Source organism: Ambystoma mexicanum, chromosome 2q, assembly GCF_040938575.1.
Source record: "Ambystoma mexicanum isolate Mex_15411 chromosome 2q, UKY_AmexF1_1, whole genome shotgun sequence".
Taxonomy (NCBI): Eukaryota; Metazoa; Chordata; class Amphibia; order Caudata; family Ambystomatidae; genus Ambystoma; species Ambystoma mexicanum.
The window spans coordinates 192,298,142-192,322,151 of record NC_090924.1 but is presented as its reverse complement, the minus strand read 5'-3'; the positions used below and the strand labels follow the sequence as shown (position 1 = coordinate 192,322,151).

The following is a 24,010-nucleotide window of genomic DNA, read 5'->3' as shown; positions in this document are numbered from 1 at the left end:
CTGCTCTCACGGGAGGGGGGTTGGGTTCTCCATCCAGAGGTCAAGTTTCTCAGCCTTCATGCTTGGTATCTGAAAGGTTGAGGTATAAGGATTGGGACCTTCCCGAAGACATGATGGAGGTGTTGCTTTCGGCCAGAAGGCCTGACACGAAATCCCTGTACCGTTGCCGTTGGAGAAAGTTCTGTGACTGGTGCAGGGTACAGAATGTGGATCCTTTTCCAATGTTCCATTCCTTTGGTTTTGTCTTTTTTGCTTTCTTTAGCCCACAAGGGCCTGCAAGTGGGTACCATTAAGGGTTACCTGGCGGCACTGTTGATATTTAAGCGCTCGTCTGAGGAATGTTCTTATTTGAAGATTCCTTTGATTTCTCAGTTTCTAAAAGGGCTAACTAATGTGTTTCCACAGTCGCCTTTCCAGGAGCTGGGTTGGGATTTGAATTTGGTTTTAAAGTTCCTAATGGGAGCTCCGTTTGAGCCCTTGCATTCTTGTCAGTTGTGACTGTTGTCGTTTAAAACTGTGTTTTTAGTTGCTGTTACTTCCTCACGCAGAGTGAGTGAGTTGCAGGCACTTTCCGCCAAGCCACCCTTTTCCATAAGGACAGGGTTGTCCTGCGGGTGTGGCCTTCTTTTCTTCCGAAGGTTATGTTGGAATTCCATTTGAGCCAGAAGGTGATTCTTCCGACGTTTTATCCTCCTCCACATCCTGGTAAGGAAGAGTAGAGGATCCATAGGTTGGATCCTAGGAGAGCTTTGAGTTCTGTCTCTAACGGATTTCCCGGGTCAGAGTGGACGATCAGCTCTTTGTTGCTTATGCTGGAAGGCGCTTGGGTCAGGCTGTTTCAAAGCAGACCTTTTCCAGATGGATCATTTTGATGATCTTTGAGTGTTAACGTTTGGCGGGAAAGGACCCTACAGTAGGCTTACGGGCTCACTCTACTAGGGGTGTGGCTGCCTCCACTGCACTATTTCTTGCACTCCATCCATGGGCAGGATTTGGCCTTTGGTAAGGCAGTCCTCTATTCAGCCATTTGATTGGGAATTCTAAAATTCTAAAATTGTAAATTCTTTTCCCACCTCCATAAATTGGTACTGCTTTGGGAGTCTGTCATAGATGTGGACTACGTCGGAGGACACAACCCCCTCGTAGAACAAGTTACTTACCATATCTGGTAACGTTCTTTCGATGGGATGTTCTTCCAACGTATTCCACATTGCCCTCCCATCCTTCCCCCCTACTGAATTTGCTTTGCGATTGCAGTTTACGTTTCCGCAAGGCTTTCTGCAGTCATTCTGGCAGGAGATTGGTGGCACACGTTCTTGTAAAAAACTACAACTGGGGTTACGGTCGCTGTGCATCCTATATATAACATCCGGTAATGTCGACCGTCGATGGAGGCTCTCGAGGGACAACGGATCCACGCAGGACGCCCTCTGCCGAAAGGTTTCCAAAGCAGCACAGCTGTGAACATTATCTGTCATAGATGTGGAATACGTCGGAGGAACATCCCATCAAAAGAACGTTACCAGATATGGTAAGTAACGTGTTCCTCAGTTCTTATTGCTTCCATGTTTACTAGTGAGAGAATAAACAGGTTCAGTTCTGTTCCGGTGAACTTGGTAAGTCCAGTTTGTCTGGGGTCAACAATCTTTGTTTTTGCTGTCCTGGCTGATAGTTGTTCTTGCAAGTGAGATGCTAAGATTTTCCTGGGAATGTCTAATAAGGCTATTGGCCTGTAGTTCGCCGGTTCTGTTCTTGGACCCTTTTTATAGATCAGAATTATTACTCCTAGTGTCCATGATTCTGGTAGTTTCCGTGTCACTGCAATTTGGTCGAAAAGAATCTTTAGAAATCCTGTCCATTCTTCTGGGTTACATTTCAAGATGATGTTTGAAAGACCGTCAGGTCCAGTTGCAGATTCCTTTTTCAATTATTTTATCATTTTGTAGATTTGATCTTTTAAATCGTTTACCCAGGTTATTTCTTCCCCCCCGGATTTCTGCTTCTTCAACTTTGTTATTCCTACCAAAAACTTTGGAAAAGTGATTCGTCCAATTAGATTCCTGGATTATGTTGGCTAACCGACTTTGCTGATTGAGCGTTATGTTGTGAATGGTTTCCCAGGTTTGTTTCATGGATTTATCTTTTAATGTTGATAGCACCCGTTCTCCTTGTTCTTGGGCTCTTTTTTTCTTGAAGCCTGTTACCCAGTTCTTGTACTGTTGTTTCAGAATTCTCACTTTGTTGGTCCTTTCACTTTCCGTTTTTCCCATTGTGTCTCTCGTCCATTTCTTCAGTTGTCTCTGGAAAATGTTCCTTTTTTCCACCAGTATCTTACTATATTTGTGTATGGGCTGTAATAACGGTTGTTTCAAGCCCGTTTCAATTTTACGGTATTCAGTTAGTAATGGTCGATAGTCTTCAGCCCGATGATTTCCCTGTGTATTTTCTAGCAATTTTAGTTTTAGTTGCTCCACATCTTGTTTCCTGAATTTTAAACGAATACAGCCTGGGTTTAATTCGACTCTAGGTAGCATCATTGAATCCTGTTTGAAACCTTGCCCTGTCCATTTTAGTTGTACCGGTTTATTTTATTTATTTATTTTTATTTATTACATTTGTTACTCGCCCAGACCCTTGGGTATCACGGCGAAGGCTGCAGAAGGTAGTCAATTATTAAACAATGTTACAAAGCAATAATAAATTTTTTATACAGACGTTACAAGGCAGATATGGTCCTAAATCAGATTCCAATTGGTGGGATAGTCCATAACCTTATGTTCAAAATGTATTGAATAACCAGGTTTTCAGAGCTTTTTTGAATTTTTGTAATGATTCCTGCTTTTTGATGCTTAGAGGTAGGGCGTTCCAATGCGAAGGGGCTAAAACTTTGAAACTACTTCCTCCTGCTCCTATATTTGAATGCGGGAACTTCTAAAAGGGCCAGATTATTGGATCTCAGCGGCCTGCAAGCCATTTTGTTTTTGATGGAGTTATTGAGGTAGCTGGGCGCTTTGTTGGTGGTGCATTTGTAGACAATGCTAAGGGTTTTGAATATGATCCTTGCTTCAATAGGCAGCCAGTGATTTTCTCTTCTAATGTTAGATATATGTTCTGATTTCTTTATCCCTAAGGCCGCTCTAAGGGCTTTATTCTGTAGTAGTTGGATTTTGTTTATATTGGTTTTGGAAGTTCCCAGGAAGAGGATGTTACAGTAATCTAGTTTTGTTAGGATCAGGGCTCTGGCCAGAGTGATGCAATTTGCAGGGGTGAGAAATTGGCGACTGAGAGCAATAAGTTTTGCTGTGTAAGCTGTGGATGAAGAGAGGGCTGCAATTTGTTTATGCATGGAGAGGTTGGCATCGATGTAGACACCTAACGTTTTGACTTGTTTAAGTACTGTGATCCGGGTACCGTCGATGTTAATGTGAGAGTAGTCCGGCTGGAGGGTGCTTATTCTTTTTTGGGAACCCACAATGAGGATCTCAATCTTCTCATCATTTAAGCAAAGACTATTCAGGGCCATCCAGTTTTGGATTATGGAATAGACTTTATTAATGGTGAGGGTGTCTTGGGTGTAGTCACCTGAGATAGGGATGAGGATCTGTGTGTCATCTGCGAAGTTGGTGTAAATGACACCCATATCGTCTAGGGCTGAGAATAAGAGTTTGGTGTATGCATTATAGAGTGTAGGGGATAGGCAGGATCCCTGGGGGACACCTATGGGCACTAATATGGGGTCCGCTGAAAAATTCCCAATGGCAACTCTGGATGTACGGTCCGTGAGAAAGGATTTGATCCAGTAAGTGGCGTTGTTGGAAAGATTAAAATCTTTTTTTAGAGTGTTGCATTGTTTGTCATGATCTACTAGGTCGAATGCTGCTGATAGGTCCAGTAGCAGTAGTGTAGCTAGTTTGCCTGAATCTCTGATAGCGTCTAATTGGATTTTTAGATCCAAGAGTGCTGTCTCAGTACTGTGATTAGGCCTAAAGCCTGATTGTCTGGCTCCTAGCAGATTATTGTGTTCTAGGTGAGTTTGTAATTGGTTATACGCTATTTTATCAATGATTTTAAGTAAAAATGGGACAGTTGTTATGGGCCGGTAGTTAGTAGGCACTAATGGGTCTAGCGTGGGCTTTTTTAGAAGGGGGGTGACCCAGGCTGCTTTAATGCTGACTGGGACCTGGTTGGTGGAGAAGGAGGCATTTACAAAGTGGTGATTATGGGCGTGAGGGTGGGGGCGCAGAGTTTAATTAGGCGTGCTGGGAAGTTATCTCCTTTGCAGTTGGAGGCTTTAAGTTTGGCTATGGTCTTGAGTACTGTATCGTGAGAAACTGGTGTGAAGTTGAAGAGAGGGGCAGTGTTTTCTACGGTAGTGGAGATCTGATTGGCCGTGGAGTGTTTGTCGGACAGGAGGTTTCTTTTAGAGGTAATTTTGTTTTGTAATAGTTTAATCTTAGTGTCTAGGGCATCTTGGATGGTGGTGCACCATTCTTTGCTAGGTTTGACTGGGTTAATTATGGGGATCGGGTTCTCCAACTCCTTGAGTATGTTGAATAACTCTTTACTATCGGAGGATGCATTACTAATTCTTGTGTTAAAGGCATCTGCTTTGTGGGCGATGATGGCTGATTTATAGATTTTGTTTGCAGAGTTGAAATCTTCCAGGGCTTCTGGGGTCTGGTTTTTCTTTAGGCGGTGTTCAAGCGATCTTTTGATTCGTCTAAGGGAGACTAGTTCCTCATTGAACCAGAAGGAGGATTTTTTGTCTTTACGTTTGGTTTTATTAACGTAGGGTGCTAGGGCGTCTATTGTATTGGTAAGAGAGTTGTGGTAAAGGTCTGCCAGGGCACACGGTTCTTTGGCGTTAATGATTTTGTTATTGAGGGCTTTGGCTAGTAGAGGGTTGATATTTTCTGCTGTGAGTTTGCGGATGTTTCTTGTTACATATGATTCTTTGATGGCCGTTTTGGGTACATCTGGATTTTTATGCAGAATAGTGAAGTTTATGCAGTGATGGTCTGACCATGGTACCGGGGAGATGGAGTCTGTGGATACTATAGTGTTAAGATATAGTATCCAATCTAGAGACCTCCCTTTTATGTGGGTAGAGGTGTTCACGAGTTGCGTGAAAGCCATGTCTTTAAGTGCACTATGTAGTGCCTCTGCTTTGTGGTCTTGGGGGTCGTTAAAGCCTAGATTCAGGTCCCCTAGGACTAAGCATTTTGTGGTTGGTTTTATAAGTGGCGTTAACAATAATGGTATGTCAAGTTCTGGTTGAGATGAGGTGTTAGGTGCTCTGTAGATAGTTATTAAGTTTATAGTGGTTTTATGGTCCGTAGCTAGTTTGGCTAGCAGGACTTCATAACCGACTGGGCTCTCGATGGGGCTGGTTCTTAATTTCAGGTGGGCTTTAGAGATAATCGCTACTCCTCCACCTACTGATTTTGTTCTGTCTGTTCTGAGAATGGTATAGTCTGGGGGAATGGCGATGGAGAGCGAGTGGCCGGACGCTTGGTGGAGCCAGGTTTCTGTCACTATGAATAAGTCAAGTTCTTGCTCAGTAATGAGGTCATAAATTTCAGTGGCATGAGCAGGTATGGAGCGCGCGTTGATGAGGGCTGCTTTGAGGTGCGTGGCTGGGGGTGGCTCTTGGATTGGGGTGGGTAGGTGAATGTTGGTAGTTTCAATAGCGTTATATTGTTGTTTGAATATGATGGGACTTTTGGAGTGTTTATCTTGGGTTCTTAATGGTGGTATGCCTACTGTGTTAGCATGATTGGTAAGATTGATATTTTGAGGAGGGTTAGAGGTTCTAGATCTGAGTCTTAGGGTTCTTAATGTGCCTAGAATTGGGATATGATTGGGTTGCTTGACTTTGGGTAGTCCTCTGGTTGTGAGATAGGAGGTTGTGAGAGTCCGTGATCTGAGTCTAGTGCGTCTAAGTGCACTGAGGATTGGGGTGGTTGTTATAGGTACTAAATGTGGTGTGTTGTTGCTTAGTAACGTTTGGATACATTTGTGATCTATTAGGCTATTGATCGAGGGGTGCAGGTTGTGGAATGGATTGGTGCGGGGTAGGAAGGGTGTGGGGCATGGGATGGGATGATGACGGGGGCAGGCTGCTCTGGAAAGGCCATTATCGTGGAAAAGGAAGTAGGCACCTGTGCAATGTGTGTCAAGCGGGGTGGCACAGAAGGGAAACATCATGAATAGTAAGCAGGCTTGCATGGTATGGCTAGGTTTGGATAGGAGAGTGGACAGGTGTTAGCTATCCATGGTGGGGGGCTCTCTTGTGAAATGGCTAGCTCACAAAAGGCAGAATGAGACTATGCATCTATGTGCAAATGCAGCAGTGGCTGAATCACATGACATCACAATAGGCAAAAAGTGGTAATGCACCTGTGTGCAAGAGCAGCAGTGGCTAGGGCTCACAACATCACGATAGGCAAAAGGTTTATGATCACTATGTGATGTTTCCAGTACTTTGAACTGTTGGACTTTGTATAGATGATCTCTTGAAAAATATATATAGTCTAGTGTGGACATATGGGTACCGTTTGTCCAAGTCGTCTTTCCTGGGATATCACCTACTGTTTGACCGTTTACTAGGTATACGTTTCGCGATGACATTAGATTTGCCCATTTTTCTTTCTTGGGCAATGTATTTTGTGATTATCTCCATCGTAGGTTTTTAGAGTGCCTTGTTGAGTTAGGCACCTGATGTTCAGGTCTCCACAGACCAGTATCATATCATTATGCAAGTCAGATTGGGCCTTATCTATTATGTCTCCTATACATTTTAGAAAAACTGAGGTTTTCATTTTCATTGTGTTTCAATATAAATTTAGGATTAAAATATTGGTTGTTTCATCTGATCTTGTTTCCAATGTTTTAAGAAGTGACCATTGAATGTATCGGTTCGGGTTTCCACTTGTGGTTACTTCCCAATTACTGTTGGTTCGAATCAATGTCAGTAGACCTGCATGTTGTCTGCCATTCTGTCCTTTCCCCGCTGGGTTGATTCTGGTGTCAAATCTATCACACACTGGACCGGCCTGCAGCCACGTCTCTGAGCACTCTTTCCTACTGCCCCCTTCCCTGCATCCTCTTCCGTGTTCCACCCACCGAGCATCGTGATTGGGCCTTGCAAGCCTACTTCAGTCCCAACAGCCAGCCTCTCCGCCAGGGTAGTCATCAAAGAATGTCTCCCACTAGCCATGTGTCCCAAATCTAGGCGTTGTTGCTTTCACTCTTGTATCTCACAAGTAGGCTTTTCTCCCACTCGCCAGATATACCAAATCTAGGTGTTGTTGTTTTCTATGTTGTCTCTCCCACACAGGCTTTTCTCCCACTTGCCAGGTGTCCCAATTTTAGATATTGCTGTCTTCACTGTTGTATCTCCATGTAGGCTTTTCTGCCACTTGCCAGGTGTCCCACATCTAGGTTTTGTTGCTTTGACTGTTGTCTCTCCAATTTAGGCTTTTCTCCCACTCACCAGGTGTCCCAATTCTAGGTGTTGTTGCTTTCACTGTTGTCTCTCCAATTTAGTCTTTTCTCCTACTTGCCAGGTGTCCCAAACTCGGGAGGATATCTCAGGGGCAACGTGCTCGCCTTGGAAGCAAGACGACACGGAGCAACATAGGTTCAATCCCAGGGTCCGTGCTTAGAAACCTCTGGGTATTAAGTGTGTTATAAATAACCTATCATATCATATCATATATAAAACCTAGGTGCCCTGCATTAATGGGTGTATCCCCATTCTATATGTGTATTTCCCATTGCTGGTTCATCCCACTCCAGGTGCCCCCCCAGTATTGTCTTCTGATTCTAGGTGTGTGCCCTTTAATGCAGTGGCACCAACCAAGAGAGTGGCTCTCTGTGCACTTACCTCAGTCTCAACGGACCGGGTGCACTTGATCCTCCCCTCCCTGTGACCCTCTGTGCACTTGTTCGATCCTTACGCACCATGTCTGAGGATCATCTGTCTGTTTCACCCTAATTGTACTGTTAAATTGCAGAATCGCTGCCAGGCCTATTTGCTATATCCCTGCTGTTAAATGTATGTTATGCACTTACTCTGCCTGTGCAGACTATTATTGTTTCAGATTTTCAAGGGCTCTGAGTGACTGTTGTATTTTCCCTGCGTTTCCGCCCTCCTTGAGCGCTTTGAAACTCTTGCCTGTATATATGTGCTATATAAATAAAAATACCATACAATTCCATACCAGTTTTTCCTTGTTCTGAACCTATACTATCATCCTTTCCCCACTAACGCACCCAGCCCTCCTCTCTTGCAGAGACATGTGAGAGCCTGGAGACTGCCTTTGGGTGGTAGTGGTGCGTGGTATAAATGAACATAACATAACATGCTAATCCCTATGGCCATTCCCACCTACGTCCTGCCCCTCCCCGCCCAAGACACATCCTTCCGTAATCTCGTTGAGCTAGCTTTATTAAATCCTGCCATTAGTGCTCCAGATAGGATTTGGAAGTGGGAGTATTTTACTCCTTATTTTTTAAAGTTGTGAGTAAAGGTATTGTTTAGGGAGCAAAAATGTACGGCCAATTTCCAATGGGACTATTTTACAAGCAAATAATAATGTTTTAACTGGAAAATGGAAATGTTGTTATAATAAATATTTTTTTGCACCTAGTTATTCATGTACATTACAAGATGCATGCTTACTTCTACCAGTCAGGCTGTAATAATAGTAGTTTCTTCCTGTGGTACTACGTGTACTACTGGTTCAAACATATCCATGGAGCTGTGTGGGAGAGAAAGTAGGGGCACACGGTTCTAGGTGTCTTTCCTATTTTTTGTTGGCAATATTTTTACCCTATTTTTGTTTGTTGGGACTTTTTGCCTATTTTTAGGGAGTAAAAGTGGCAGATACACCCCTTATCTGTGGGGCTGGTTACCATCAAAGTGAGCGCTTAAATTAAAGTGACTTCTAGTGTTTTTAAAAGCATTCTTCTGAGAGTTAATGACATGGAGCTGTAAACATGCTGCTTGTATAATCAAAATCTCTTAACCAGGTCTGCCTTCAGCCATTAGATTTATTAACACTATGTGTGTCCTTCACTGGTGTCTTGTTAAAAACAAGCATTAGCAAAGCCAACAGTTTTGCCAGGCACCGTTTTAAATGTCCAGGTAGTTGCACAATTTTGTAGCTGCTATCATCAATGGTCAGTTATTACCAGTATAGAAGTGCCTGGCAAATGACTTTTCCATATCTACACAAAAGCCAAAACTGTTGGCATTGTCCATGCTTGTTATTTCAAGATATCAGTCCAATAAGGTTCAGGTATAACCGAATTCTGTATGGTCTGCCAAATCACAAGTGTTGCATTATTATTGCTGATTGATTATAAATTGCACACATATGTATTATCGGGAACTCTGTAACTACGATAAACAATGTTTAAAATCCTTCACTAACTATAATGTTTCATCTGAGCACTGCACCTATCTGTTTAAATCTGTCTAGGTGAAACTCTCTGTTTACCTGGAGTATCTCAAAATGATTGGAGGCGTCCATTTGTTCCTGATCTTCCTTTTCTACATGATCCAGCAAACAGCCGCGTTCCTCTCTAATTACTGGATCGCTTTATGGGCCGATGATCCTGTTGTTAATGGAACCCAGCAAAACAGGCAACTACGGATGGGTGTCTATGGATTTCTAGGATCAGTCCAAGGTATAAAGCTTTATCTCATTTGTTTGATTTCTGAACTGTGGCCAAGTTTTTTTGCAGCAGTTTGTTGTATGGACCAATATCTTTAAAATAGCATTCCATTCTGCGATCCAAATGTTGTAGAGAACAAGCCAATCGTTGATAGTCTACCGCCTCAAGCATCCACCTAGTGAAGCATTAAGCAATATAATAGCACTGAAAAGTTATCTGACTCACAATGTCTTTCATTGGGTGAACAGCGGCTCCAAATGGATCTTGCTAGCCCTCCTGGATAAATTAAGATGGATGTCTACAGTTTTAATCAAACATTTCCTTTTGGACCCCCTTCTCCAGCAGACATTTCTCTATGGAGTTTAGCTTACACCAGGGACTTATTCTATCTCCCGCGCTGCTTGATGGATATTTTGCGGCACTGGGAGATCAATTTCTAAAATGGACGGTGTTCTTACACTGATCCGCTGATGACATATTACTATTCTACATCTGCATTGGCCATTGAATCACTTACCAAGGAATAATGAGATATAGCTGACCGGTCTCCCCCCCAAAAAGATAGGCACATAATGCTATGTTTAGGAGAATCAGAAAGAGCCGTCCATCTCCACCAGATCGCGATTACACTTCCATGTACCTGAACGTCTTTGTGGAAGTGATAATGCATACCTCCACTGCCTATACACGCATCCTCTTCACATAACTATCATCATTTATAAAGCATTCCAGCTAGAAAAATAATACTGCTTTGTACTGAAATGACATGTCTTATTGCTAGAAGAACCTGAGAGCTCGTAGCTACCTGCTTCTAGTAATGCCCAAAAGAAAAGGGCTTGTTTGGACATTTTCTCTTACTAGAATCTCAGTTTAGGCAATCATGAGGCCATAGCCCCAAACCCCTTTTATCCCCTCTTGGACATATAACAATGTTGAAACCACTTATTTTCCCATCTTTAAGGATTGTTTGTGACAATGCTTCCGTTATTCGGATGAAAAATACAATGCTTGCTTTTTTATGATGTCCCAAGTGTGTGGCTGCCTCTCCCTTTTGTTACCTCAGTGTTTTACTACAAGAGTGGTCCTGCCTGTGACCATAAATGAAACAGTCAGCCCCATGTGCCTACTGTGTTTACTTTAATAGACACATGTGCAGTTCTAGACATTAGTGATTAGCAGTCACATCAGTTCCACAGTAGAGTGGACATAGAAAAGTTCAATCACAGTCAAAATGTCTATTTTAGAACTAAGTAGATTGTTTTCAAAGCATCCTATCCGTCCTCCCTGACAGAAAGCTCAAAATATCTGGATGCCAATATAGGATCCTCATCCAATAAACCCACAGTCTTGAAATTAACCACTTCAAGATATACAACAAATGATAAGCCAGCATTATATCTCCTGCTGTGCGCCCAGATACTGGAACAACTTACCAATTACATTCAAACAGGATCCCTCAATCGTGCACCTACAAATAGAACTAGAAAGCTTACTTTGAAGACAACAGTTCTTGGTTCCCCTGAACACCCACCTTTCTCTTTTCATGTGTGTCACTATTTTCCCTGTTCTGCAATATATTGTTTGTGCGTTAGCTTCACACTTTTCAGATCTCTGTAAAATACTCAAATGCACACACACATATAGATGGATACATGCACACATACAGAGGAAATTATCTTTGGAAGATTTGTACCATATATTTTAATTGAAATGTGTATAGGGAAAAGAAACACAAATAATGCAAATGGGCTGCTTAAAAACTTCAACCAATCTTAATTCAAAGTTTGTTTTCTTTATTTTTGTTATTTACAAACCTTAAGCACATACCTACATTTTAAATGTATCCTAATACAATGTTAATAACATTTTAATACATATACGATGTTAATCACATTTCAATACATATACAATACATATATAATACTCTTATCATAATATTTTTGGAAATTCTTTCCATATAAAAAAGCTGAGGCCGATACTATCATGGAATCCCAACTATGAAGAAGAGACCATCATTGATCCATTTCAGTGTTCAATATTTTGGTAAAAAATTTGCTATAGCCTTTTGCATAGTTCTTTTTCATGACTAAGCAAGTGGTAAGGATATGTCGTACAGACTCTATTTTACCATGACATAGGCGACACAGCCTGTCTTCCAATAGCGTTTTTTCCATGCCCCCAAGATTTTCTCAGTGTGAAGCAAATTCAATCACATTAGTGATATGAAGCGTTTCAGTTCGTATGAATTATGATTGGCCAGATAAGATCGAGGGCTGGCAAATGGGAAACTTTGGGTAGCAAATTCACTATGCCTTCTGATCTTTGCAGTTTTATCGACATTACGCACTTTGTCCCAGACCTGATTTTTTCTTCACTAATGCTTCTATATTAGTAGCCGTCAGAACCACCTCTAGTGGGATATCCAGAATAGCCAAATTGTTTAGGGCACTTTGTTTTAGTTCATTGTAGAACCCGTTTTTGCACTCCTTTTCCTTTAAAACCTTTCCAATTAGTGATTGTAATGGATTCCTATTTATAGCACTAGAAGTGGCCCTTAGATATAACAAAGTGTGTTGTGTTAACCACATTGACTGGAGGGAGGTTACGCCATACTCCAGTCTCAAAGCCTTCACCGGTGAGGAGGTGGGTAAATTGAAGAAAGATCATAAGATTTTTCCCTCGACCCTACCCAGCCAAGTGACAAAGCCACCAGAGAACACAGAGAGAGCATACATAAAGCCCGGCGTAATGCTGACTCAATAGATCTCCAACATTGCCATCACATTTTGCCCACCCTGCTTCACTATATACTGCTTTACAACACACCATTTCCTCCATATTCTGGGGAACATCAAATGCTTATAAAAATATGCAATGGGTTTTAGTTTTATAACAAAGCCCAGATACTAATAGTCATCCACTATGGACAAGATGGTATCCTTAATTTTCCAATTACATTTTTTTTTGGTATTGCTTCACCAAGACACATTATTTTTTATTTTGAAATGTTAATGACTGTTAGTTTTTTCCACAGCATATTTCTGTAGTGTCAAGCAGAGAGCAGCAAGTTCCAGAGAGGCTAAAATGCTGGTTTCAGCAAAAACAGAAAGAGGAGAGCTATCCGTAGGTCCTGCCTCCTGTTTTGGTATGGTTATCACAAAGTGATATGATTTAAGAAGTGGGAACCCCAGAAGAGTCAGAACCAGAAGAGACTGATTATAACCTTAAAAAGAAACTCTAGTTCTCTGTGTTTTTTGTGGGCATTTGTAAGGCGCACCCAGACAGTGTAAGTAGGAAGCAAGACCAGTGTCTGTCAGGAGAAAGGTATAGATATCAGAGGAGGTACAAATTAGTCATATTTATCGAACAGCCAGGTTTTGCAGGAGTTTTCTGAAGGTGAGGTGGGGAGTGAGTTCCAAAGTGTTGGCACAGTGATGCAAAAGCTAGAGCCTCCAGCTCATTTAAGTTTGAACCTGGGGGTTTGGATAACCAGACTGGAGGAGGAGCGAAGGGGGCACACAGAGGTCTTGGCTGAGATGCATGGATTAAGATATGAGCAGGCTCCATTATGAATACAGCGGTGCATGATTGCAAGAGTTTTCCGATCCGTGCGGCTTTGCGTCTTGTGGTAGAGATGTGGCCAGAGTGTTTGAGGCCCAACGCTGGCCTTAAAGCCTTGTTTTGTAGAAGCTTTAACTTGGATAAGATCTTGACGGCGTGCCAGTGAAAAGCACTTTGCAGTAGTCCAGTCTGCTGAAAATTGTGGCCTGGGCCAGAGTCAGAATGTTGGTAGGTGCAAGGAATGTTCTGCTCAAGGCAATAAGTTTGGCTGTCTAAGCTGTGGTGGAAGCTAAAGCGTTCACGTGTTTGGACATATTGAGTTCTGCATTGATGTGAACACAAGGCGTCTTGACGTGCTTAGAGACCTGAATGGTAGTGCCATCAGTGGAGAAGGAGGAGTAGGTGGGCTCAAAGGATCTGATAAGCAGTTAGGATCCCACAATGAAAAGTTCAGTTTTCTCATCATTGAGACATGTGTTGTGGGAGGCCATCCAGTTCTGGATGATGCCGTAAATCTGGTTGATAGATTCGACGTCCTGGGCATTGCTTCCTGTCATAGGGAGAAGAATTTTGGTGCCGTCAGCAAAGTTGGTGAATAGGATGCCAACGGCATCGATTTGGTCAACTAGGGGCTTGGTGTTGGTGTTGCAAAGAGTGGGGGAGATGCAGTAGCCAAATGGGACAGCGATGGGATCTGCAATGGCATCTCCAATGAAGACTCTGGAGGTGCATTCACTCAAAGGATTTGATCCTCAATGCAGCATTGTGGGAATAGTGAAAGTCGGGAGAACGTTTTTGGCATAGGATGGTGTGATCAACGAGGTCGAAATGACACAACAAGATAATGCTGCAAAACGAGGAACAAAGCACTCAGCACCTTGCCTAGTGTGCTGAATTGGCGGAGTGCCTTTCGTTAAATGTTCTTTTTTTTCTTGTATCAAATCACACCCCTAGTTACAACCATATTAATGCATGGTTAAATATATAGAAACACAAGATGACCACATGTACCACAACATTTTCAGTGTATAAATTATACTGTTTTAATGATCAAAATGTTGCAAACAAAGATTGCCATATGTTGAATAACAGAATTGAAAAAGACAAAAAAGTTATACATCGAATCGTAAACATGGAGAGAGAAGATGAAACAATTATTTACATCATTCATCAAACATATGGTTACACATAACCAAGGTCAAAGAATGAAGGAAAGGGATAATGATAAGTGCAAGTGTAAGTAAACGAAAAACCCAGTGCTCAGAACAAGGGGAGAGAGCAAGTGAGGAAAAGCTCCTCTGATTTAAAAAGAGGAAAAGAAAAGGATAAATGAAACGGTTTCATAGTGACAGTTTTATGTATTCATATTTGAGAAACAATCTAAACAAATCAAAATAGAGGTTAGGAATCCCTCAAATGTCTAGTATTAGTATACAATTTATTCCGAAATGAGTCTGAAGGTTTTTTTAAAAATATTTCCAGAAATCTTTTCATGAGACTCATATATGGGAAACTCCCACTGGGTTTGCCAACGCATACAGGGGAACAGAGAACATCTATGGATAAACCAGATTTAGACAGAAACAGTTTTCAAAATATAGTGTCTGCTGCCATATTATTTAATACGTTCCAATCGAGGGAACAAATGTCCACATTTTCAAAGGCAGAGAATCTGGAAGCCAATCCCCCTTATCTTTTTTGGCGTTTCGGTGGTTGTGTGTTACCTCCTTCTTCGGGGCAAATTCATGATACCCTAGAGGGGTTCAATTTATCCAGTCCCCATGGATGTTGGACTGGAAAAAGAAACTGACTTGCTGTTCAGAGTCGACTCGATACACCCACTCCAAGACTGCCGAGAGACACACGGTAAGCCTGAGCCCAATCAGGCACAGATGCGCGGATGTTACGGTGCAACATGCATGCTGACAAACAGTGAAACTCCTACACAAGTGAAGAAAAGATGACTGTTGTGTGAAGAGCGGCGAGCGCGATCCCTCAGTCAAATGGATTCAGTAGTAAATACTTTTAAATAGCAGTAATCCAAAATACGGCTCACTCGGGGCTGCACAGGGCGCTGAGTCATCCACACGCAGTTGTCGGGAACGGCCTACGGCTGCAAGCTTGACTTGGCTTGGCCGAGGCCGGTTGCCAAGTGCAACAAGGAGAAAGACTCGTCACGGGTCACGTGACCCGGAAGTGTCGGCAAGGTGATCAACGACGTCGAAAGCAGCAGCGAGATTGAGAAGGAGTAGGATGGAGGTGTTAACTGAGTCACATAAACTCTCTAATTGGATCTTAAGATCAAGGAGGGCTGTTTCTGTGCTGTGCTTAGGTCAAAATCCCGATTGTCTGGAGCCAAGTAGTTGATGTTGTTCGAGGTCAGTTTGGACCTGGGAATAGGCTGTGCAGTCCAGGATTTTTAAAATAAAGTGTACTCTGGTAATGGACCAGTAGTTGATAGGGAGGGAAGGGTCCATGGAGGGTTTCTTAATGAGATGAGAGACCCTGGCTGCTTTAAGGCAGGAGGGAATGGAATTGGTGGCAAATTCGGCATTGGCGGATTCAGAGATGGACGGTGTAACGGTGCTACACATACCTTGACTATGTGGGCTGGGCAGGCATCTCCTTTACAATTCGAAGGTTTGAGATGTTGGACGGTATTCAGGACTTCTTCTGGTGTGACTGTGGAGAAGTTGAACTGGAGACGTAAGGGTAGGTAAGGGTAGATCAGTGTGGGGCGGTGCAGTGATCGAGGAGGAGGATCTGGCCACATGTTGGAGTTTTTTAGCTGTCATTTTTGTTAAAAAGCTGCTTCTGTAGTCTTCATGTTGGTTCACACTTAAGGTTTATTCCATGCTACATAGTTACATTAAGATCACATGAGGAACACCATAAGGACACCACTGGGTCCCATCACCCAGGCTAGCCCAGCCTCAACTGACATTTAGTAGAATTCTCACACACACACTCACAGGACAAGATTCCACATGAGGACTCCAACATTCCCACAGCTCATGCATTCACAGACAAGTACTTTACAGCATATCTCCCTCTCTTACTGCAGGCACACACACACACAATCAAATCTGCATTACAAGACACCTCCTTATCTCACAAGAACATGACACACATTCACACAACTAAATTGCACCTTTTAAAAGAGGATGTGCTACTCTATAACTCTCTATCAGACTTAAACCCATACCATACCACCTCTGCTAGGCGGGAAAGGGCATGCACGACCACCCGAAACAACTTATAGAGGGTATGACCCCCTTTTTCATTAGGGAACTCTCCCGTTACTAATAAAGGGCATTACAGGCGTGACCTAACCATTCCCACATCCTCGAGGCGTGACCCCTTACTCTACATTTGGGCAACTACAAGCCTCTATCTTAACAAATGGGTATAAGGCACGACCTCCCATAACACATCTTTGGAGGCGTGACCCCCATTTACCACCATGGCATACTTCCTCTTCTAAAGAATGATAACAGGTGCAACCTCTCACACAACATGTGGGAATCCACCACTCCCACAACTTAAATGCCTGTAGGCGTGACCTCACCATAATAACCTATACTTCCCGAGGCATGACCTCTCCTTTAACAACTAGGGTATACTCCCCTTTCCAAAGGATGGCACTAACTGTAAATCATCATCATTACTTTAGGGCACAAGCCCTCCTAAGAACGCATCTGGATCTTAGAATCACTTCTTGGGATGGCATGACCTCCCCATTACCATATGTCAAGGCACAACCTCAACTTTCAGATCCGCGGATACACGACTTTTGCGCATTTTATGACCATTTTATGACCACTGATCCCTCTGTTATCCTTGGTACACTTCTAATCACACACCGCTATATTTCCATCCTTACCAAAGATAATCTACATGTTCAAATTATTAAAATTTGGTTTGGTTTTGCTAGGACCAAACATAACATGCATGGTGAAAAGTCATAGTGTAGCTAAAAGTCTTTGTTGTGTTGCACAACATAAACCCTGCAAAGCCTCAAAATGTGTTAATCCTAACTCACATGTGCTCATCCTCATCGCCATTATAGGCACACATCGAGCACATGCACGTGTAACCATCTACTCATAACAGGGTTCTCACAAAGTCCATAAGAGTCCATTGTAACCTACAAACCCTTGAATAGGTTATAGCTAACCAGCTCTCAAATAGACTCTTATAAATGCCATAATGCACAAATCACACATGCAACACATTTGATACTGAAAAGGATACACCTTTCTGCCGCAACTCGGCACACCTTCAATGCAACATTTGGGGATCATCTTTCCTGTTACCTCGTCCCCATATTACTTCTTACATTAAGAGTCTGCATTACTTCACAATGACTCTACTTACTAAGAAAATATTGACTTGCTTGATCTCCGATTCATATCTCACAGCGATTTCATTTCGTGTAGAGAATGACACTCCTTCCTTTTCCCGATGCATCTCTCATTATCCGCTGTGCGATAAACCGGTAAATGATCTGTCCCTCGTCGGGAGCGGGCATCGTCTCTACCTTCCTTTAATTTGTCACCGACCCTTCTGGATTCACAATACCGACATCAACTTTCTTTCGTTAAAGATGTGAACGTCATTGCGCCTCCAACGTTTTCATGGGTGCTTTATTCTAAACATGCCTCATTACTCTTTAACTGTGCTGCAGACACAGTTTCTTCGGATGACCTTCTGAATTGAAACCAACGCTTCCAAACGAAGCTACCTCCTCTTCACTAGCCGCAGCAGTTCACCTTATGACACCATGGCATTCCTTACTTCGCCATTACCAGCTGCTCTTGTGTGACGTCACCATTCACAGCTTTGCATCGGGGCAAAGCACAGCTCCTGCTTCCAACCTTCACCACGGTAAAACCGCTGTCATCCCTTCCTGTAATGTTTTACTATGTGATTTCAAATGCACCAAACTTCTTAAACCCTTAGCCATTCAGTACATGCGCACCGACTCACAATTCTTACACAAAGCTTTTAGCTGAATACTTCTTCTTAGCCATACTTCATTTCACAAGTTAAACCCCTTATTTATAGCGCTGGGAACTACACTTTTCTTTTATAACAGTCTTAAAACAGTTGGGCCTGCATGATCTTCCCCCTTCGTATGCCCATGCTTACACTTATATTTGGGGCAATTTTCTCTTCCTCCTTATTGTGCCCTGGTTGATGGGACTTACTTCCGTGCTTCTGTTTCTTTGCAGGGCAGTGGTTTCTCCTCTCTTCTGCTGCTCCCCCCTCAGCAGTCTGCTTCTTTTTCCTTTTTAGCACGTGTGCTTCTGGTTTCAGCCATCCTCATCGCCATTGTTAGAAAGCAGCTTCTGTAATCTTCATGTTGGTTCACACTTAAGGTTTATTCCATGTTACATAGATAGTTACATTAAGTTCACCCAGGCTAGCCCAGCCTTTGACATTTAGTAGAACTCTCACACACACACTCACAGGACAAGATTCCACAACAGAACTCCAACATTCTTGCAGCTCATGCATTCACAGACAAGTACTTTACAGCAATTTTGTCAGAAAGATTGTCAATTTTATTTCAGGGCGGTGTGGATGGTCAAGCACCAGGATTTATCAGTGTGAACCTGGGAAGTAGTGGGCAGGGGTTCTCTAGGTCCTTACGGATGGCAAATAGCTCTTTAGTGTTGTAACTCGACCTAAATATCCCATTGTTGAAGGAGTTGGGTTTGGTAGAGAGATATGTGAGTTTGTATAGGCTTTAGCTGCAGTGTTAAAGGCATTGAGGTTTGCAGGGGTGGGGTGTTGTCTCCAGGTGTGTCCTCATGCACATTTGAGAGGTCGGTGTGTGATCAGGTCTTCGGCTAACCATCTGTTAGCATGTCTGCTTGGTTTGGGTGTTTGGTATGTGAGGGGGTCATTTTGGTAAATAGAGAAAGTAAGGACCTGGTGGAGCAAAGAGGGAAGAGCCTGTGGGTCTTGAGGAAAGGTTAGATTGTGGGAGATGTCATTGAGAATTGAGGGAGCAAGCTCTTCTACAGTACACCTGCAAGTGTTGTGGCTAAGGTGGGGTATAGTGGGCGGGCAGGCTTCACCGAGGGGCAGGTGTAAGACAGTAGAAAGTCAATAAGAGAATGCTTGGTCCAGGCCAATAGGCAGATGTCAGTGTCAGTGGCTGTAGAGCGTAAGGAGCCAGTCTAGAATGCGTCCTTTGGTATGGGTCGTTGAGGAAATGTGTTGGGAGAGGTTCATCTCCGTAAGCGTGTTGGTGAGATTGGTTGCTCTAGAAACCTAAAATGAAGTCGCCTAATAGCACACATTTGGCTAGCAAGGATTTAGCGATACAGGCAACACTACCTCCTGGTTTGTCCAGTCGTTCAGCTCTGAGGATGGAATATCCTAGTGGGATGGTAAGTGAGAGGGCCGGACCCACTGTGCTGTGGAGTCAAGACTCAGTAACAGCCAGGAGATTGAGGTGGTGATCGCTGATGAGGTAATGCATGTGAGCGGCATGGGCACATAGGGAACGAGTGTTAATCAGGGTGCCCTTACGTTTCGTGCAGTTTTCAGGATTGGTGGTGTTTATGTTGCTCTTATAAGGGTGGGGTGGCTGAGGGGAGCACGAAAGGGACGAAAAGGGGAGGAAGAGTTGCAGTGCGGGAGTAAAGTCTGAGGAGTCTGGAAACACTTGTGACAGGGATGAGCTTGTGCGTGGGTTTGCTGCTCAGGGGCTGTCATACAGGATCGTACGTTGGCTGTTCTTTGTGCACCTAATCAAGGGCAAGCTTGTGAGGAAGTGGCTAACAGTAAGGAATGAGGTGGGGTGGTATGCAGGGTGGAAGGAGTAGATTTGATGTGGAGTTGGGGCAGGAAAGGTGTGGGATTGGGTAGTAGGTGAGTGCAGACATGATGAGGGTAGGTAAGAAGAGAAGAGGTAATGAGAGGGGGTCAGCAACGGAGTGGATTTAGGGAGCAACAAAGGTGTTGTTGTAGACGTTGATGTCGTGGTGGGTGAGGGAGTGCAATCAGCAAAGACTATGCCGCTGGAAACCAGCAGAGAGGGCTTACCTTGAGGGCTGATGCTCAGTCTGGATGGCTCAATGGGCAGGGTGTTGGGGTGTCTAGCAGGGGCGGTTGGGTAGCTTAGGCCTTTCCAATGCCACTTTTGACTGACTGGATAGAGTTGGGAGCCAGGGAGTGGGATCAGGGTGAGGAGGTGATGGCCGGTGATTGGAGAGATCACCATGCAAGCTGTGCAGGCCCAGACACGCTCAAATAGGGGATGCAGGCCTTTGTAGTGCATAGTAATCTATCCTTGTGTCAGATATGTTCCGGTTATATCACTCCTCTGTGGAGTATACCATTAAGTCATCAGTGGTGCAAGGTAGTGCAGGACCAGGTCTGGCAGACTTCTGTGGATCAGTTATGCTGGTCTGGAGTGATCCAGAGAATCATGTAGTCATACTGTGGGGTGGTCATTGTAAGTCTTAAATTATCTGTGTAGATGATTTCAGCATACCATGATGCAGGTCCCAGTGTTGTTGGGCCAGTTATGCATAGTGCAGCTGTGTGGGTGCTCAAGGCTATTGCATTGAGTGAGCTCGAGGTGTTACAGCAGACTCCCTTCCAGTACAGGTGTTGATACTGTTGCTGTTGGACCCCCACTATTAAATGTTTGCCTAGAATGGCTGTGGGTCGTAATCCTCATTTATCTTGTGTCTCTGTGACTCAGCCCTCGACCAGTGCGCAGTGAAATAAATATTATGTTCACCTCTGTCAATGTGACTTCCGCGTTGCCTATTTGCGGTCCTTGACTGTCAGTGACACAGGAAAACTCAAGTTGGGTTGTGCTGCACTGTGGGGGTGTGCATCGACACGCCTGGTGCTCCCGTCACCCCCTGATCATTCCAACCACAGTGTTGCGGTCTTCCGTGTCACTATAACAATGTCAGCGTGTTGCTGATATTAGATCTGCATTGAGCTGGGGGCACCCTTGGTCCGATATAGAGCCTGAACCGATTGCACTCCCTCATTTTACCTCACAAGTTTAAGTGTGCCCAAGCCTGCACCATATAAAAAAAAGAAAAGAAAAGAACTGTGCATCCATACCTATCATGTTTGTTTCACCCTTGATGCAAAGTAAACATGATACATGTTATTCATTGAACGTAGCCCAGTCTACCCATGGTATAACAAGTATCATGTTTGCTTTATCCTTGATGCACAATGAAGTATCTTTACTTTGCATCGAGAGTAAAGTAGGAAAGGTTGCCATGCCAGCACTTCATGGTGGCTGGTGGCGGCATGTGGGGCCCACTCCTGAATTTCATGACCCTGCTTGCCCTTCACACGCACACATTCTCACATTCAACAATTTCACCCGTGCATTTACAAATCACACAATTCCTTCCATGCACACATACATGAATACAGAAACACCAACATACATGCGCACATACATAGGGCCGGGAGGATAGCTTGGGCGCAACGCATTTGTCTTGGAAGCAAGGCAACGCAGAGCAACACAGATTCCTATCCCGGTCCCATGCTTAGAGACTTGTCTTTGGTATTGAGCGTGTTATAAAAGATTAATTAATTAATACACATTTCAGAAAAAAAAACGTACCCAACATGCTCGCACCCTCACCATGTGCCGTGCTGCCACAGAGTTCCAGATGGCCCTCTTCTCTTCTACACAATGTTAACATGCTGACTGACAGGAGAGGACTCAGCGAATCGAGATGCTGTGTGGCCCACGCCAGCGAATCGGCACCCACACACCACACAGGGTTACTTCTTCCTCATCCATCTCCGGAAATCTCCCTCCTCATGCAAGGAGAACATGATCTCCTCATCCTTCTCAGACACCTTTGTAACCTGCTTTCCCTTCCCCTCCAGGCATCTCTAGTGCCGTGCCATGAACACTTCAAATGCAAATTGGGAAAAATCTATGAGAACTATGTGTGAGGGCACCCTGAAAAGCACCAAATCGGCCCGAGAACCAAATCACAACCCCAATACAAGTAAACAAATCATAAACTATGCTCATACTATAACACTACATGATATTATTAGACCAGCTAGACCAGCACCTTGGGAGTTGAAACAATGACAAAAACATGCAAGGGGAAACTGAGAAAGGGCAAACCTGGTTTGTGTTTTTTGTGGATAGGATTAGGGGCAGGATTTCTTTTGTGCCTTTTCCAAATTGTGCAAGAGGTCAAGACACAGGAGGAAAGGACAACTTTTGTATATGTGGGATAACAACTGGTAACTATCAACACACTGAACAAACACTAAAACTAAGGGTCACATAAATGTCCTAAACATTCTTACTAAACACCAAGACAAAAAGACCAACAACAAATAGATGCAATCACTCAAATTGCCTCCAAATCCTGCTCCAAAATGCAAAATACCCAGAATCCTCCTAAACACCTGCTAAGTATGACCCTGTCCTGTGCATGCCTGCCCTAACAGCCCAGCAAATCCCACAAAGTAACGGGAAGCAAGTTCGGTTATAAATAGCGGTAAAACAGCCTTTAGAGCATTTTAAGGTTCTGCGTGACTGAATTAACTAACAAATCAGTTTGACAGTCAGCCGAACTGTCAAATGTAGAGGTAACAAGAGGTTGGATGTTTCTTTGGCTTCTGCAAAGGCATGGTCAAAAGATCCTTATACATGGATGATTTCTGCCCGTAGAATACCTGAAGATGCTCTCCCAATAATTCTTAAACATTTCTCATGTGATTGTATTCATGGTTGAAATTCTTGGACTAGGCTCATTTGGTAAAGTCTGGATGCATGACACAGTGATGTTCTCAACCAAGAACAAGAAGAGACATGTAGGAGAAATATGCTGAAATGGTTCTTAACATAAGTGTGATCTGACTAACTTAACCACAAACCTGTATTGTCATTGTAATTGATGTGCCACTAATCGGTTTTGCAACATCACTATTATGTTCCAAGTCAAACACACACCTCAGGAAAATGTACCTGTACAACACACTGATGTGAGGAAGGAAAATATTTTAAATTGAAAGATAATTCCACACCACAGCAACATTTGTATTCTCCATCTCTATTTCTGTTTTTTGATTTTCCCTCCATTTGTTCTGGTTCGTCAACCAGAGTAGAGATGTTAGGGTCCTCTGGCAAGAAAAGGAGGGGACTGGGTCAAAGTTGGGGCAACACCCAATGGGATGTGGACCAGGGAAATAGGGCAGGACAGCCAGCTACTGCGATCTTCCCCTCTACTCCTGATAGCAGTGTTTAATTCCCAATGCACTGACCTATATCCTGTTTGCCCCCATGCCCATCAACCACTTTAACTTCTGCTCACTTCATCTTAATTTTGTCCTATTTGTCCTCTCTGTGTCCCTTCTGTCTTACTGTCCTTGACCCTAATGAATTCTTATTTCATAATGCGCTTAGTACCAGAGACCAGTTTCTAAGTGCCGGACCGGGAACCAAACCTCTGTTGCTTTGAGTTGTCTTGCTTCCAAGACAAATGCATTGCCTCTGAGCTATCCTCCCGGTGTAACGCTGGCCTGGTATGCACGGGAACGTCACTCAGCCTGTTCTGACCTCTTACGACCTCGAACCCTTCCCTGGAGTCTATTCGACTGGAGACTGGGCCTGAAACACAGGATTGGTAGAGTTTAACTCCCTATTGTCTCTGTGTGCTTGAACCCCTTCTTCCCCGGGGTCCGACCCTTCCCTTTGATCCACAGCTCACCTTGTTTTCTTGGATAGTGTGCTCTCCGTCCT

General features: G+C 43.5%; 1 protein-coding gene across 2 annotated transcripts in view; it reads left to right on the top strand.

Moving 5' to 3' along the window:
- LOC138569274 (multidrug resistance-associated protein 1-like) overlaps positions 1-24,010 on the top strand; it is a 1,459,677-nt gene that overhangs the window by 1,021,425 nt on the left and 414,242 nt on the right. For both annotated transcript variants that reach the window (XM_069647112.1, XM_069647111.1), the window contains exon 22: positions 9,489-9,696. In XM_069647112.1, the coding sequence (XP_069503213.1) occupies positions 9,489-9,696 (208 nt within the window). The remainder of the gene's footprint in view (positions 1-9,488; positions 9,697-24,010) is intronic.